The 18617-nt window shown below is 34.7% G+C and overlaps 2 protein-coding genes across 5 annotated transcripts; one reads left to right on the top strand and one right to left on the bottom strand.

The window, feature by feature from the left end:
* Positions 1-278: 278 nt before the first annotated feature.
* LOC107773269 (uncharacterized) lies at positions 279-4703 on the bottom strand. Of its 4 annotated transcripts, none has more exons than XR_012698833.1 (4): positions 2935-3335; positions 1961-2349; positions 1602-1700; positions 279-570 (listed from the first exon to the last, which is right to left on the bottom strand). XR_012698833.1 is itself a non-coding variant. In XM_075229873.1 (4 exons), the coding sequence occupies exons 1-3, from the start codon at positions 4561-4563 to the stop codon at positions 1608-1610; spliced, it is 609 nt and encodes a 202-aa protein (XP_075085974.1). In that variant the 5' UTR covers positions 4564-4703; the 3' UTR covers positions 279-524; positions 1602-1607. The 4 variants fall into 4 exon arrangements, 3 of the variants coding, with proteins under 3 accessions (XP_075085974.1, XP_075085972.1, XP_075085975.1); XM_075229873.1 differs by lacking the exon at positions 2935-3335 and adding an exon at positions 4437-4703 and having other exon boundaries at positions 279-524; XM_075229871.1 differs by lacking the exon at positions 2935-3335 and adding an exon at positions 4437-4702.
* A 4522-nt stretch (positions 4704-9225) lies between these two features.
* On the top strand, positions 9226-18204 carry LOC107773862 (ABC transporter B family member 9). The gene is made up of 12 exons (XM_075229870.1): positions 9226-9661; positions 10455-10509; positions 12038-12213; positions 12863-13084; positions 13169-13407; positions 13500-14025; positions 14117-14390; positions 14530-15208; positions 15288-15516; positions 15985-16251; positions 16500-16763; positions 17300-18204. Exons 1-12 carry the CDS (start codon positions 9422-9424, stop codon positions 17942-17944), a joined length of 3816 nt encoding a protein of 1271 aa, XP_075085971.1. The 5' UTR covers positions 9226-9421; the 3' UTR covers positions 17945-18204.
* Positions 18205-18617: the final 413 nt, after the last annotated feature.

The raw sequence follows: 18617 nt of genomic DNA, 5'->3' as shown, positions 1-18617 counted from the left end.
TAAACTAGCAAAAACCAATAAAAAAGAAATTCTAATTTTAAGTTCCCTGTGCAACTAAAGAAACAGCTCTCCTTAAAAAACTATGGTGACATCGCGCCAAAAAGCTAACCACTGCCAAAAAAACCCAGGAAAGCAGTACAAAAAACAAGGTGCGCCGAGGTGCTTTTCAAATATAGTCAAACCTCTCTATAACAGTTTCGTTTGTTCCGAATATTTTTGGTTGTTATAGCGAAGTGCTGTTACAGAGAACATATATTATAACATAACATGAAAATTGGTTCCGAAAAAGCTTGGCTTTTATAGAGAATTGTTATTATATAGGGATGGTGTTATAGAGAAGTGTTGTTATATAGGGATGTTGTTATAGAGAAGTCTAAATGTAAGACCAGGATAACAGAAATATAAGCTTGTCTAACGATGTTCTTAGCTCGTGATTGTTCAAGAAGATGAAAACTATCATAAACTTCTATATTCACTAAAAACCTCCAAGATTTTGCTTGTCTACTCAACCTTCGTACTCTCCTCTGCATCGCGAAAAAGATTTGCTTGGAATCAAAATGTATGTCAATGCTGCAGTAGGAAAGTAATATCAATTGCCAGATATAGTAAAGTTGGCAAACTCCAACCAAATATCAATTAGGTGTTACTAAGATGAAAAGAAAAAAAAGCAAGCACACATCAATTTAGTATCCTTAAAAAAGAAACGCTAAACGAGTTGGAAAATTTGAAGGCTAGGATTCAAACAACCTCATTTGTTTCCTAAACATAACAAATTCAAATCGTCACTCAACTATCCCAAATCATCCCGTATGTATGCTCTACATTTGTTTTGGCAGTATAACAGGCATAACGTCCCTAACAGTCTGATCCCCTTAAGAACAAACAAATAGAAGACGATAAAACATGCTCTTGAAATGGAAATAAGGTTATGATCTGGTGTATGCCAGATTTAGGAAGTTTGCAATTTGGCCATCGATGATCCAAAAGTTAATCAAACAGTAGAGCGAAGCCACCCGTTTTAGCCAAATCACCCTCTAAATCCATTTGAAACCAATGATATCAGTTTCAAGAAATAACTTACAGACAAAAGCTTGGAAAAAAGGACATTTTGGTCCCCCCCCCCCCCCCGGGGAGGAAAACAAAAAGAGGCAAAGTGCGAGAGACAAAGAGAGAGGGAGAATAATTAGAACCCGGTAGCTTTTGTCCATACCATGTATTTGTCTTAAAAAATTCATCGAATATGTATAATTTATTAATTTAGAACTCAGTAACTTAAACAAATTAGATTCTGGAACGGATAAACTTCAAATCCTAGCTCCGCCTCTGTTCTCAAGGTTTACAATTCCTAATGAAACCAAACTAGAAGGTAGCGGTCAATTACTGCGAATTGCAAAGAGCCCAATTTTTAAATTAAGAAGCACTTAATTATTACATCTTCAAAGATAACAAAATAAGGATAACGATCAGAACGAAAGCCAAGAGGTCAAAAGTAGATCATCCAACTGATAAGAGTTGCACATTTTTGTTCCTATATACCTTTGCCATGTGAAAACCGATGTGCCAAGAGAGAAAAGAAAAAAATAGAAAGAAGGATTTCCAACCTGAAGTTATTTATTCGATCCTGCAAACACCTCAAAAAAGCCACAGCAACTCTTCCAAGAAGTTGTTTGCACTGGTCGTGGAACCAAAGCTACCGGTCGCTGCATACATATAATTACAAAAAGATAAGTTTACAAGATGCGAAAAGAATAAACTGGCAAGCAGAGGCGGAGCTAGGATTTGAAGTGTATGGGTTCTAAATTATAAATACAGGGTCTCGGAAAAAGTCACCGCGTTTTCTTCTACTGTAGCTCCGCACTGACTACATATGAAAGTTTTCTTCTTAATAAGGGCATAAAAGTGCCAGGTGCTTAGAGAATTCTACGACACTGTCTCAAAAAGCCAGAGAAAAGTGGTAAACCTGATCCTCATGCGGAGAACCTTTCATCTCATCTGCGCAAACACTGGCATGAACTGCAGGCGTATCGCAGGCAAGCTCTAGTTTTTCTTCGTTTCCTAGGGCCGCAGAGGGATTTGCATCTGAAGTCGCTACAGCATCATCACGCAACGCTGCGCTAGCTTCATTGTCCCTTTTCTCTAATCTCATATCCACTAAAATGTCTGAGACTCGGGTTTTATCATCCATAACTCCCACATCTCTCTCCTCATTTTCCTTCTCCGTTGATTCAACAGAATGCAAGGTCCCCTCAGTTAACTGGTGCTGGTAATTCTGATGATCTTGAGTGGCAGGGAAACTTACCTCCCTTCCATTGGTCTCTCTATTATCATCATGCCTTAAATCCTCCACACCTTTCATACATTGGTTCAAACCCAGTGATTCAACACAAAAATATTTCCACAAATTAGCAATCACCCTCAAGTGATACAACAGCAGCTATAACTCAGTCCTAAACAAGTTGGTGTCAGCAAATATGAATCCTCAGTGACATGTTCCCGTTTAAATTCATCTCAGGCCGACATTAAGACAAATAAAAATAAAAACGAAAAGTACTACATAAGATCTCTATATTTCCGACTGACATAAGAAGCTCTATTAGTGCTAAAAGACTCCTAGAAAGTATAGGACGTAAGTAACTGTATTAACCTGACTAAGAAAATAAGCATTCCCAACTAATTAGTATCTATATAAATCTTCTTCTTCCGTTGTGCTCTATCTTTCAACTAAGGCTACATTGATTCAACAGTAACAACTATGAAGCGGACAAGAATGAAAATAACATGTGCCAGCATTAGGCTGAATGTAGTCATTAACTAATTATTATTACCAAAAAAGGAAAAATCATGAAGTGAGACAATACAAACCACGCACGATATACAAATAAACATAAAACAATACACATGTATTATAAAACACTGAAATAACTGATAACTTACTAGATAATAATTGAGACACATAAGAGTATCCAGGAAAAGTATAACAAGTAAACAAAACAAGAGAATATAAGCCAAAAACACAAAGCCAAAGTTGAAGGACAGATCAAACTGTAAAGGTCTTGAAGATAAGTAAATGATTTTACAGATGCAGATGGTTATGTCCAGATTTGATTAAGAATAGTAAAAGGCAAACTAGAAAAGTTTTTCCGTTTGATCACATTAAATTATTGAAACTACCAAAAGAACAGTTTCTTTTAAAAATATCCTGATTCCTAGTTGATATCACTTACTTTACTTCATTCAACACTTAGCTGTTGTTGTTAAATTTTTATAATCATAATTCATAAATATGTCTGTCTCGAATAATCCGGATTGGCACCACGTAAGGCCCACTAAAGGGTCATCATACCTTGTCTAACAACTTGTAGTACTGGCTCGATTAATAGGGATTGGCGCCGCATAGATACCATTAAAAGCATACCTTATCTTACAACTTGTAGGACTGGCTCGACTAATTGGGATTGGCGCCACATAGGGCCCATTAAAGGGACCTCATACCTTATCATACAACTATAGGGTGGCTCAACTAATCTGGATGGGAAAATGGCAGAAATAGGACACTTTGGTGCCATTATTGATTTCTTGACCCTGGTACGAAAAGTCTTGGGAAAACAGCCTCACCACAATTTTGCGAAGCGCTCCTAGCAATCACCAGAATTTTTGATATGGTGATCATCAAATTTGCCACAAAAACATGACAATTACTAGAATTTATTGCCAGGATTTGTGTAAAATCATGACAATCGCCAGAAAATTTCATATGGCAATCACTAAGATTTTCAAAAACATGGCAGTCGCTAGAAATTTTCATATGGTAATCACCAGGATTTTCAAAAATATAACAGTCGTTAAAACATTTCATATGGTGATCACCATGATTTGAAAAACAAGGCAATCACTAGAATGATCAACAAGATTTGCCACAAAATATGGCAAATTGGCAATCATCAAAAAATTTCATATAGAAAAATTCAGGCAGCATGCTTAAAATTCTGACAGCGGGGCTATTTTATCAAAATCTTCTTAACGGGGGTAAAATTTTTGAACTGTAGTTCGAAAAAGGTCCATGCGGCGTAATTTCCTGAATATGGATTGGCGTCGCTTAGGGCCCCCTAAAGCAGCCTCATACCTTATTATCTTACAAATTGAAAGACTACCATATGCCATTAACTTGTACATTATCATATGTCATCAACTATTATTCCCCAAAAGTACAGTTAAAGCATATATATATATATATATATATATATATATAGGAACAAGACCTACGTATCGTGAAAGCAGCGACTAATACTCATTAGGCTAGACTATCTCTATCACACCCCAGGGGTGCGGCCCTTACCCGGATCCAGCATGAACACGTCAAATGCACAATACTCAATAACTCTACAGTACTAATTAATGAAGGAGAGTGAAAAAAGGCAATAAGGGGATAAAAATACCATGAGAATGAGCATCAGTAGAAGTAACAGAGTTGGAAAACTGGCCATTATTAATATTGTGGCCATATTTTTCTTGCAATTTCTTCTTTTTCTTGGCAGCTTTTCGCTTCTTTGCACCTGATGGCATGATTAATATTGATCGTGGGTTGTCTCTTCTGATACTCTTTCAATTTCTCAATTTAAAGAATCTGTTTCTTTCCCCAACTTTTGGTAAATCTTACTTCTCCGAAGAAGAGTGACAGATTGTGAAAATGTAGCGTCGTCACCTTTGAGTGTATACCTTGGCGGTATTCAATATTTGTTTTGATTATTACTTAAATTTTATTTCGTATTATTAAATTTCTTGTTGCGAAAAATGTCACTGAATTTGCTGTGGTGGCGTTGTTACCTTACTTTTCTCTCTTATCTTGCCCTTCATTATTATTAAATAATCATATTTTATCTTTCGCCCTATTTTTTTATACAATAATTTTACTCAGTATCCTATTATTTTTAATAATGTTACAAGTTTATTTTTTATATTATTGGTGTGTGACAATATATAATGACGGCAAATGATACAATCTATCCAAATGTTGTATTCATCAAACAATACAGTACAATGCAATACAATACAATACGATACATTATGAAACGACATGTAACAACAACCCAAACAAGCTATAAGACACAATTCCATTATTAGGAAGTTAACTTAACAAAATAGTATATTTTTTTGTCCCAATTTATGTGAAGGTGTTAGGATTCGGAGAGGCAAACTAATTATACTTTAACCATAAATTTTTCTTATGTCTCTTAAAAATTTTACGTTATTAATTATTGTAACTTAGAGTACTTTTATGTTATTTTTAAGTATGTATTGTAACTTAGAGTACTTTTATGTTATTTTTAAGTATGTAAATTTTCATTTCGAAAAATAAAAAGATTCTATATCCAAATATATGGTCAAAAAGCAAAAGATTTAAATCTCAAACAACGAGGTAAGAACCCGAAAGTGCAGAAAGACTCTTTCTGGTAGACCCCGGCAAAAAGAATAAATTAGTCCAATCATAATATTTCATGAGGTTAAAATAATTAGTACGACGAAAATCAAACGAAGAAGGTAAGTGTAATACTATAATCACATTGTTGCGAAGTCAAACATAAGTAGAAGTCTCTGGAATTATCTCTATGTACATGCAATACAGTTTTGTTTTGGTAAATAAATCCTTAAAAATTGAATTTTTTTTTTAATGTCTCTTTTGGGTTTCCTCTAGAAATCTCAAGATTTTATTACTTTTTTCCCTTTAAGCTATGATCTTGCAAATTTTAGAACCACAATTACACACAATTCATATATTTTATTCCAAATATTAAAGTTTTCATTGCCCTAGTAGCTAGCTAGCCACCCTCCCTCTAACAATTACTTTATCAGTAGGTTTCTTTAAGTAAGATTATCATTACAATTAAGTGAATCGACTCTTAATTAATTGTCTTTCAAAATTCCAATTAAGAGGGCTACGAATAAATGTCATATTAAGTGTCATAAATGTCATAAAATTACTTACCGACATTTATTTTACATTTAGGTCAAATATCGGGAAATTTCCGACATTTATATTAATGTCGGTAAATAATTTACAACATTTATTTCATGACTCTTTTTGAAATGTCACATTAAATTTTCTGACATTTAGTATATTGTCGGTAAATACATAGTTTGTAGCTTATTTAGTTTATGACATTTAAAAGTGTGTGGGAAATTTGAGTGACTAGTGACACTTCTGTAGCACATCCTTTAATGTCAAAATTGAAATACTCATTGATGTTTATGCAACATATCCTATAATGTAGAAACTAAAATTTTATTCCATTAACAGAAAAGTATAACCATCAAAGTTCAAATTGTACCTACAAATGTCATTCACCATAGAGAATTTAAACAAAAAAAATATTTGCAAACATAAGATCCCTATACAAGAATAAAATTGTGAATAGCTATAAACCTTTACAATTCAACATTGCTGCATTCAAACTAATATCGAGACAAGAGATATCTTCACTTCTTCAGCTCTTTTTTCCACTCCTTCCTCTCCAAGTCGCTTGAGTACCTACTCATTTGTTAATATCCTGAATTGCAAGAAAAGGATTATCTGAGGTGATGATCAAAATGATGGCTAAAGAATTCCAACTTTAAGTAATAAATTCCCTAGAAGAGAACAAAAAGGATATTGGGTAACTCTATAAACTATGCAGTAGGATTTAATCAAAGATAGCAGCTATCGCTTAAGTAGTTGTATGTTATTATAGTCCAATACTTATCTAAGTAAAGTATCTCCTAATCCAAAAAATATAACAAATAAAACTAACTTACAAAGACTGCAACAATCAATTACATACTATTTGGCTTAACAGAAATCAAGGACAATATTATCATGAATTTGACAGAAATACACAACAATTTAAATGTTAAACAACTCTGGTAAAAATTTGGTGGAGTATTGAATTTGGTGATATTGGAATCAACAATCCTAAATAGACACATTCTAGAATATGATTACATAAATATACACGGACTCTGTTGCACAACAAATTAAAAGCTATAGCTATATATAATGACATAGTAATAGGTTTTCTGGTGTAACACAAAGTGGGAAGCTTAGTCGACCAAAGGTTTGACCCAAAAATTCTCAAACGCTCTCTTTATGGCCTGAAACAAGCTCCCCGAATGTGGAATAAATGCCTCACTGATGCCTTACTTTCACTAGGATTTTTGGGATCCAAAACTGATAGTTCATTGTTTTTAAGTGTGCTGGTGAAAGAAAACTCTTATGTCTGATCTATGTTGATGATATCTTAGTTCATGCATTGCCCTTTGGATATTCACTGGACTGCTGTCAAACGTATTCTACGATACATTAAGGCAACTCCATCTCATGGCTTGTTTTTTGCTAAAGACACATCCACCTTGCTGCATGGGTACACTGATTCAGACTGGGGAGGTGATGTAAATGATCGAAAATCTACTATTGTGTTTGCTATCTTTTTGGGATCTAATCTCATTTCATGGGCATCACGTAAGCAACGAGCAATGTCACGCTCTAGTACTGAGGCAGAGTATAGAGCTCTTGCGACTGCCACTTCAGAAATTATTTGGACTGCGCATCTTCTTCGTGAGATTGGTTGTTTTTCTTCTTCTATTCCTACTCTATGGTGTGATAATTTAAATGCTACGTATTTGACAGCTAATCCCATCTTTCATACAAGGACAAAGCATATGGAAATTGATTTTTATTTTGTTCGCGAGCGAGTTCGAGCAAAGTCCTTATATGTTCGATATGTAAGCTCTCATGACCAGGTTGCTGATGCATTGTTAAAGCCTTTGTCAAAGAGCAGATTCTTGCAGTTGAAGACCAAGTTAGCAGTGGTTCCTACCCCTCCTCAACTTGTGGGGAGTGTAAAGGATAATCCTAGACCAACTAAAATTTTGGTTTAAGTTATCTATTTGTTGTGGGTTTAGGTTCCCTGTAGTATACGAACTTGTATTATATTGCTCTCTGTATGTCTATAGACTTAGGAGTCTTATACATCATGGAACTCCATATATATATATTCTTGTTGTAACCACACATGATAAGGAGTGAATGAAAGAACTCTTTGCGGTATTGGAGCCTTAACTGGTTTAATCAACCCAAGGCAATTTTTCATAGTTGTTCTTTTAAGATCTTTTTCTTCTACATTTAAAGTCCTGAAAGTGAAATTAATAATATATTTGTCTAATAAATTCGTACCAAATATAAAGAACATTTACGAATTCTTTACTTTGACACAAGCCCTATTATGATTAATTTAGCATATAACTAAATTTTCCTGCGCCGAATACTTTTCATTAACTCTCTCTCTCTAGATTCAGCAAAGTTTTATAGCTAGTGGTCCAAGAAAACAAAAGCATAAGTTTTTTGTTTACTACAAATTGAAACAATTTTAACTTATAATGTTATATGCATGGTGATTAAATCATTTATAAGTTAATTGCATGTAATTTATACGATAAATATTACTTGATAATCGAAGAAAAATGTTAACTAACACTAACATGTTATAATATGTTAATTACACTTATCCTGTAAAAAAAATTATTTAATTTATGCGAGCGATGTATATAACTTAATTTTAATTAAAATATATGTAGGATAAAGAAAAAATTTGGCGTAAGGTCCTGATATGACTCTAATCTAGACACACATTCTTCTCTAGGCAAAGGTGTATCCACCCTATGTGTCCTGTAGCCCACAAATTGCATTTCTAGAAGGAGCTGACTGTACAAATTAAATGAGCTACTAATTATGTGCATGGAGTTAAAAAAAAGTATTTTTAACTTATGTATATAATGACGGTGTAAATAAAATACTAAATTATACGTGTAGTGTAAAACTACTTTTGTACTGTCAATATATAGATGTTAAACTCATATTAAAATTATTTAATCGTCATTGCGGTAGGCTACAAAAAGAAAACTTAAAATGGTTGTCATTATATATTGTCTCCGTCTCATTTTACGTGAATATATTTAACTAGACACAAGTTTAAGAAAAAAAAAGAGATTTTTTAAACTTGTAGACTAAACATGCCTTGATATTTGTGTGAATATAAAAAATTAAACGAAAAGTTTAAAAATTAAATTATTTTTAAATATAAAAATGCATGTATCATTCTTTTTGGACCAACTAAAAAGAAAATAGTGTCACATAAACTGGAATGAGGCGCGCAGTTTATTGGATAACAACCATTGAGTAGGCTTGTCTGTATCGTACCCTTTGGGAGGGATGCGACTCTTCCGCGAAACTCCGTGAATACTTAGATAGTTTGAACACCGAGCACCACTGGGTGCTTATAAATGGACTTGTAGGCATATAAGTGGATTTCCTTCTCTCACAACACTTTCTCTACATTTATATAGCTTTCAACTCAACTCATTTCATAAGCAAAACTAGAAGTAGAAAACAATGGCAGAAGGAGGAGAGCCTTCATATGCAAGGAGGAAAGAAGAAGAAGATGATCAGAGAGTTCCATTTTATATGCTTTTTGCTTTTGCAGACAGAACTGATGTAATATTGATGTTGGTGGGAACTTTGGGTGCCATTGCATCTGGAATTTCAAAGCCATTAATGTCTCTTATTTTTGGTGACCTTGTTAACTCTTATGGGAAATCAGACCAATCTAACATTCTTGATCAAGTTTCTGGGGTAATATATATATATTCATCTTCCCTACTTCATCGGATTACTATTATTATTGTTGTTGTCGTCGTTATTATTATTGTTATCTTCTTATGAAAGGGGAGCCTTGAGCGACGGTAAAGTTATCTTCCCGTGACCTATAGGTTACGGCATGGGCGAAGCTACACTCTTCTCTTGTAAGAGTGGTCGATTGATCACCCTTTGTCAGAAAATTATATTGTATATATATAGGTAAAATATTAGGTTTTAGATGTATATATAATATATATTTAACACACTTTGTCGGATTGTTTTTTGCTTCTTTCAAGTTTGAATACCCGTGGAGAAATTTCTGACTTCATCACTGGGTTAGGGGTTCGAGCCGTGAAAACAACCACTAATGCTTGAATTAGGGTAGGCTGTCTGCGTCACACTCTTAAGGTGCAACCCTTCGACGGACCTTACGTGAACGTGATATGATTTGTACACCGGGCTGCCATTTTTTATTAATACATACCACCATATCAATTAATCACTTAAATCTAGATTACTTTGGTCCAAAAGTATATACCAGATACCGAATGAAAATAAAATAATACTAATAATTATGGATGAGCATATTTATTTTTAATATTGGGGTGTAATATTTGGATGATCAATTCAGATAGGAGTAAGAGTACCTAGAACTATTGAATCAAATAAAATTTTCCGTTACTTGAAATAGTTCCTTTTTATTTTCCATAATTTTATATTTCATTTAATTTATTCCTTTATTGTAAACTTTAAGAAAACTAAATCAAATGCTCTATGTAATGTGCAGATATCCCTTAAGTTCGTCTACTTGGCCATTGGTTCAGGCATAGCTTCACTATTCCGTAAGTTTCTTCGAATTATTGTTTGAATTTTGATATTGATTTCTTTTCTTAATTCTTTTTTTAAAAGCTACATAATAATGCTACAAATTATGGTTTTATTTAATATTTTTATAACATGCCAGAAAAAACTGTAGTTAAGAAAAAAATTATGTGATTTTTCATGTAGCAATTATATGTCATATAAAATGAGGCAGAGGGGCCAAAAGAAAAAAAAAAAGAAATTAAAATCCACACTTAAACTATCTCAGCTACATGTAACAATTAAAACTAATCATGAGTTGATAACCTAAAAACTATGATAAGTTATGTTGCACAAGTGTTGCTGCACCTGTGTCAGATCCTCCAAAATTACATTACTTTTGGATGATCCGAGACGTACCCACTAACATTTTCGGAGAATTCGAGCAACATAAATGATAAGTACCTAACGACTTTATATTAAGCGTGGGTTGATAACCCGAAAACTATAGTAAGTAATCTAACAAGTTAAATTGCCCTAATAGTGCATGCAATAACCATTTACATTATCAATATATTTAAATTTAATCATTTCGTAAAATTATGTATTGAAAGCAATTCCACCAAAAACATAAAAAGGGCAGTCTAGTGCACGAGGCATCCCGCGTTCACGTAGGGTTCGGGTAAGGGCCGCACCCCAAGGAGTGTTTACCCTAATACAAGCATTAGTAGCTGTTTTCATTTTCCAGGGCTCGAATTCGTGGCATGTAGACCATACGAAGATAACTTACAAAAAATACAACCTTACCAAAAACCATAACACATGCACATAACTCGAAGTTCTTGACAGCATAGGAATATGTTTATTTTGATCCTGAATTATAACATTGGACATTAGTATTCTTGTAGGGCACTTTTGGTCCAAGTAGATAATGCCCACTAACTGTTTGTTGGAAGTCCTAAGTTAGTTTAAATGTTGTCCCCCTCCATTTTATGGGTAAACATTGTTGATCCAAAAGTGGGACTCAAGTTATATGCAATATATGGTGAAATCACATGTAAATTTTTTTAACATACTACCCATACATAAAGAAAAAGAGAAGCTATTTTTTTGGAATCAAAATGCTTGTGGTTTTGCACTTTCCACCAACAAAGTGTTCAAGATTTACAAACATGAAGGGATTATTGATGTTCAAGGCTATATATTACGGATCAAAATAAACCTACACCATTACTTTAATGTTTATGTTGCTTGGATCATAGAAATATGTCACTGCAGCAGTGTCGGAACCTTCAAAAATGCATAGCTTTTGGAGGTTTCGACATGCACCCAACGACATTTTTTAATGATCAAGAACATAGCTTTAAGGACTATTTAAGCTGCTTCTTTTTTCTCCTATCGGTTGAATCAGACATGCTTTTGTTTATTATACTGATCAGATGGGGCGAAAAATGTATGGGATGCAAAGTGATTAGTAAAATAAGCTCAAGAAGAAGAAGATATAGCACCAATTTGATGAACATGCCCTGTTTAATGTTTTAACTCTTGATGTCTATTTAACCATTTCAGAGATAGCATGTTGGGTGGTAACTGGAGAAAGGCAAGCAACTAGAATAAAATGCTTATACCTGAAAACAATCCTAAGACAAGATATTGGATTCTTTGATACTCAATCGGCAACAGGGGAAGTTATTGAAAGAATATCGGGAGACACTATTCTAGTTCAAGAAGCCATGGGTGACAAGGTTAGTTCTAACTCTGTAATAGCTATTATTTTCGTTGTATTTACTAAATTCACAACTGTCTCTTACTCCCTCTGTCCCGATTTATATGACACTATCACTATTTTGTGGAGTTAAATCCTTCGGCCATATTTTTCTAGCATTTTCACAAATATATTTAAATATAAAATATGTTAATTTTAAGTTTATAACACTTCTATATGGTTTCTAAATATGTAATTTAATTTCAAAATATATTACGGAATTTGTGGTTGAATTCACATTGAAAATTAGTTGTGAGGATCCTTGTACTTTGAAACCTGTAATCCTTGTTAAAACGCATGGAAGAACTGTAAGTCATGCAGATTGGGGGAGGGCAGTGAGGGGGGAGCACCGAGTAGATTGACTAGTACTGCAACCCTCATCCTTTATCTAGATTTGAGACAACCAGTACGTGCATGCTCATACATGGGGAGTTACTCTTGCATTTTTTGTATATTTCATTCGGAAACAACCTCTTTACCTTCCAAGTAAGGGGTAAGGTTTGCGTACACACTACCCTCCCCAGACCTCACTTGTGAGATTATACTGGATTTTTTGTTGTTGTTGTTGTCGTCATTCGTAAAGACGTTGTGCTTTTGAAATAAGGTTTCTTATAGCTTGAATGTATTAGGTTGCGAATTTCATTATGAACATCTCAACTTTCATTGGAGGATTTGTAGTCGCGTTTATCAAAGGATGGCTCCTCACACTAGTGTTACTCACATCCATACCTGCAACCGCAATTAGTTTTGGATGTGTGGCATTAGTCTTGTCCAAAATGTCAGGGAGTGGACAAGTTGCTTATGCAGATGCAGGAAAGGTGGTTGAACAAACAGTGGGAGGAATCCGAACGGTAAGAATTTATCTTTTAAGTAAATCGAGTTACATATGTGCTTATGATCATTCCAGTTTATTTAACTAGTCTTCCATTCCCTAGGTTGCTTCTTTCACAGGAGAGAAGTTAGCAATAGAAGATTATAACAGTAAGCTGGAAAGTGCTTATAGTGCTACTGTCAAACAAGCGTTGGCTTCGGGACTTGGACTTGGCACAATACTAACGCTTATCTTCTTTAGTTATGGACTTGCCATATGGTATGGAGCCAAATTAATCATAGAGAAAGATTACAAAGGTGGCGATATCATAAGTGTAATTTTTGCAGTTATGTTAGGTGGAAGGTAAGAATAAAATGATTGGCTTTACGTAATCCATTTGATGTTGTCCTTGTGATTTAGTTATTGAATTACAATGATCCGCTTCTATGTTTCAGTTCACTAGGTCAAGCATCTCCAAGTTTGAATGCATTTTCGGCAGGGCAGGCAGCAGCATACAAGATATTCGAGACAATTAAACGTACACCAAAAATTGATCCATATGATCCTAGTGGGATTAAATTGGAAGATATTAAAGGAGAAATTGAGCTTAAAGATGTGTATTTTAAGTATCCAGCAAGACCAGATGTGCAAATATTTTCTGGATTCAAGTTATATATTCCAAGTGGTAAAACAGCAGCCTTAGTCGGGCAAAGTGGAAGTGGAAAATCAACTGTTATTAGTCTGCTAGAGAGATTCTATGATCCCGAAGCTGGTGAAATACTTATAGACGGAGTTGATATTAAGAAATTTCAACTCAAGTGGTTGAGACAACAAATGGGGCTAGTAAGTCAAGAACCTGTGTTATTTGCGACTACTATACGGGAAAATATACTATATGGGAAAGAAAAAGCTAGTGAAGAGGAGATCAGGAATGCGATCCAGCTCGCTAACGCAGCTAAATTTATTGACAAGCTTCCGAAGGTCGAAGCAACTTTTTTTTTAAGTAATATAAACACTTCAACATATTTTTTATTTCTTAGATTCAACTAACATTGTGTATATATATTTGCAGGGGCTGGACACGATGGTTGGTGGGCACGGTACTCAGATATCTGGTGGGCAAAAGCAAAGAATTGCCATTGCAAGGGCTATTTTGAAAGATCCAAGAATTCTTCTACTTGACGAAGCGACTAGTGCATTGGATGTGGAATCAGAACGCATTGTACAAGATGCTCTAAGTAATATAATGATAAATAGGACGACTGTGGTTGTTGCCCATCGCCTGACAACCATTAGAAATGCTGATCTCATTGCCGTTGTGCATCTTGGGAAATTGGTTGAACAAGGTAATACATGTACTACTCTCCTCGTTCTAATATTGTTGTTGGACTAATGAGTATCGGACCTAATTAGAGGTCGTTGGCGCCTATATCCTTGTTTGGTTTCCGAATGACAAGTGTTATACCCTTTTGATATTACTTCCAGGAACGCATGATGAGTTGATCAAAGATCCTGAAGGAGCATATTCTCAACTTGTTCAAATGCAGCAAAAGACTAAGCATGTCGAAAACACCAAAGGAAAAGAAATCGAGGACTTGAACGCACAAAAACGTTTGAGTTATTCGAAGAATGTTTCTAGTAGGAGTAGGAGATTCTCTCTTTCAGGTCGGAAGTCTGCGAGCAAAGGATCAAGCAGTAAATTTTCCTTTGCATATGACTTGGGAGTTTCTGGTGTCGTTGATTTCCATGAAAGTATCCGAAGGGAAGATGGAGCTGGAACCAGTGAGTATATTGCAGATACTACGAAAAAAGTCTCCACTCAAAAGCTAATGTCACTCGCATACTTAAATAAGCCTGAACTTCCCATAATGCTAGTGGGAACCGTAGCTGCTGCTATAAATGGTATGGTTTTCCCTGTATTTGGTCTTCTGGTATCAACAATTATCAAAATCTTTTACGAATCTCACCATGAACTTCGAAAGGATTCTCGATTTTGGGCTCTAATGTTTGTGGTTATTGGAATTGTTGTCATGATTGTTTCACCTTTGCAAAATTATGCATTTGGAGTTGCTGGTGCAAAACTGATCCAACGAATACGTTCCATGACATTCTCTAAGTTGGTGTACCAAGAAATTAGTTGGTTTGACGACCCTGCAAACTCATGGTAAATTTGCTAGTCGATGATATTTGAATGTTTTCTAAACTTAGCCAAATTTCTTGACTCTGAATTTTATTTTATACAGTGGTGCTATAGGTGCAAGACTATCTAGTGATGCTTCGACTATCCGGAATATGGTGGGGGATGCATTAGCAACATTAGTTCAAAATATTTCCACTATTGTAACTGGTTTAGTGATAGCTCTTATCGCGAATTGGATTCTTGCACTTATAACCATTGCTATAATGCCTCTTCTGGCTTTGCAAGGGTATATACAGATCAAACTTTTGCAAGAATCAAATGATGAAGCCAAGGTATTATATTCCTTAATAAACTAACCCTTTTCCCTATTGCGTTTTGAATTTAACTTATATACACTAAAAGGTGTAACTTCATTTTTTCACTAGCAATTTAACCTGTTGTAATAGGTTGCCTACCTTATTTTTTAAGATAAATAGTTTCACGTATTATGGAAGTTACCGGTAGTTATATTTTAGGTGACCTCACAGTTTTAAAGAATTTACTCTTAAGAAGGGGAACCTTGGCGTAACTGCTAAAGTTGTTGCCTTGTGACCAGAAGGTCACGAGTTTGAACCGCGAAAACAGCCGCTTGCAGAAATACAAAGTAAGGCTGCGTACAATAGACCCTTGTGGTCCGGCCTTTTCACGTACCCCACACATAGCGGGAGCTTAGTGCATCGGGCTGCCCTTTTTATAAAAGTTACTCTTAAATTTTAAGAAGCACGTCAGCGAATGTGAGTGCGTTATTGTGTGTTTGCCAGGTAATGAATGAAGAAGCAAGTCAAGTTGCAAATGATGCTATTGGGAGCATTAGAACTGTTGCATCATTTTGTGCGGAAGAAAAAGTGATGGAAATGTATCAAAAGAAATCAGAAGCTCCTTTGAAACGAGGAGTGAAAAACGGATTAGTTAGTGGAGTTGGTTTAGGCTTTAGTAATTTCGTGTTGTACTGCCTTTATGCGTTAGTATTCTACCTTGGAGCCGTTCTTGTGAAGCATGACAAAGCGAAATTCTCAGAAGTTTTTAAGGTACATATCTATAACTTTTTGAGTTTAAGTCGTATATACTGACAGTGCAAATAACTTTTATAATATAAGAGCAATTTAATCGATTATAATATGTTAGTAATCTATTCACCACGTTATTATATGATATGAAGAATTACCTATTATTGTAGCTCAACTTAATCTGATAGTGTAAAAATTCTTTATATTGTCAGTGGACACAACATAAACACAACTAGCATTAGAGTTCCCTAAACAACTTTCTTTTGCAGGTCTTTTTTGCTTTAACGATGGCATCAATTGGGCTTTCTGTTCTTAGCAACCTTCCCTCTGATCTGAGTAAAGGTAAAGGAGCTGCTGCTTCAATATTCGAAATACTCGACAGCAAACCGAGAATTGATTCTAGTAGTAATGAGGGCATTACATTAGATGCTATCGAAGGCAATATTGAACTCCGGCATATTAGCTTTAGATATCCCACAAGACCAGACATGCAAATCTTCAGAGACTTGAGCTTGAGCATTCCTGCTGGAAAGGTATTTTTCCTATTTCATCAATTCTTCGTCATAACCTATTAATAGTTGTCACGTATAGTTCTGTCTACATCACACCCTTAAGGGTGCGGCCCTTCCTCAAACCATGCATGAATGCGGGATGCTTTGTGTACCGAGCTGACCCTTTTTAAAATCTAGCACTAAGAATGCTTATTAAACTTAAAGGTTTAGCTAGTTTTTGGTTTTTAAATCATTTGAAAATAAATATTACTATGAATTTGCAAACTATTTACATGAAAATAAGAAAGTCCATCTAGTTCTCCAAGTAATTAATAGCTCAAGTAAAATGAGACACTGGGAGCATTTACTATTACGATAAGGATTTATGTTATGTACGCTGACAATGTAAAGATTCTATAAATGAATTTTAACATGTGATATCAGGTTGGTCACTATTTTTAATTACAGGTTTCCAATTAATGTTTATCACATAAATTTATCTGTAATTATCTTATAAGTGGCCTGATTGTGTAAATGCATCAAACTTAAACTCGACAATGTATTAAAATTTCTTGCAGACAGTTGCGCTCGTTGGAGAAAGTGGTTCCGGGAAGTCAACAGTTATAAGCCTGCTAGAGCGATTTTATGATCCTGAGCAAGGTAGCATATATCTCGACGAAGTTGAGATAAGAAAGTTCAATTTAAGATGGTTGAGGCAACAAATGGGATTGGTAGGTCAAGAGCCAATACTATTCAATGAAACAATTAGTTCTAATATTGCTTATGGTAGAGAAGGAGAAGTGACTGAAGAGGAAATCATTTCAGTAGCAAAGTCATCAAATGCACATAACTTCATATCTTCATTGCCTAATGGCTATAATACAACAGTTGGAGAAAGAGGGGTTCAATTATCCGGTGGACAAAAGCAAAGAATCGCCATCGCGAGGGCCATATTGAAGGATCCGAAAATACTTCTACTTGATGAGGCGACTAGCGCGCTTGATACAGAGTCAGAACGTATAGTACAAGAAGCGTTAGATCGAGTGATGATGAATAGAACAACTATCGTCGTTGCACATCGTCTAATGACAGTTAAAAATGCAGATGTTATTGCTGTTGTTAAAAATGGTGCTGTTGCTGAGAAGGGAACACATGATATGCTCATGAACAATCCTCAAGGGGTATATGCATCTTTGGTTGCACTTCAGACAGGAGCAACTTAATTCAAGAACTCTAGCTTTAAGCATGGCGAAAGTTTTTGTATTTGTTGGATATTATTCTAAAGTTTTTTTAAAAAAAAAAATGGAAATGTTTACATTATTATCTTCATATAGTTTACATTTAGCAGAATGTATAGTGAAATAAGTCATTGTTTACAATGAAATGGACTTAGCCAGGGTTAAGCATGAGAAAGTTCTTATATTTTGGTCCATACATTTCACTACTAGTATTTATCAATGAAATTAAATTAGCTGCAAGTTGACATGAAGTCCATCACTATATTTAAAAAGTCACACCATTTTGTTGCATATTGAAACACAACTAATATTGTAAAAATTGTACGGGCTAGTCACTTTTCGGGCCAGTTTTAAAAGATAGTCTGTGTTTGAAAATTTGTTAAAATGTACTCATTTTTAAAGATAAAACATTATGAGCATGTGGAACCGAATTTAAAAGAGTGAAAAATCCTGAATATTGTCCTGATTCTTAAAATATATGATATCGTCATGAATTTCAAAAAGAAAAAAGAAAAAGAAATAAAAATCATGATAGTATCTTTGATTTCATCCAAGATACTCTCGTGAAGTTTCACATTTTAATGTTCCAAATCCATAACAATGTCATGGATTCCGAAATTAGCTATTTTTGTGGCTATACTTCAACGGCAAAGGTACA

The sequence above is a fragment of the Nicotiana tabacum genome, chromosome 14 (assembly GCF_000715075.1).
Source record: "Nicotiana tabacum cultivar K326 chromosome 14, ASM71507v2, whole genome shotgun sequence".
Taxonomy (NCBI): domain Eukaryota; kingdom Viridiplantae; phylum Streptophyta; class Magnoliopsida; order Solanales; family Solanaceae; genus Nicotiana; species Nicotiana tabacum.
This window is presented reverse-complemented; position numbering and strand designations above follow the sequence as displayed.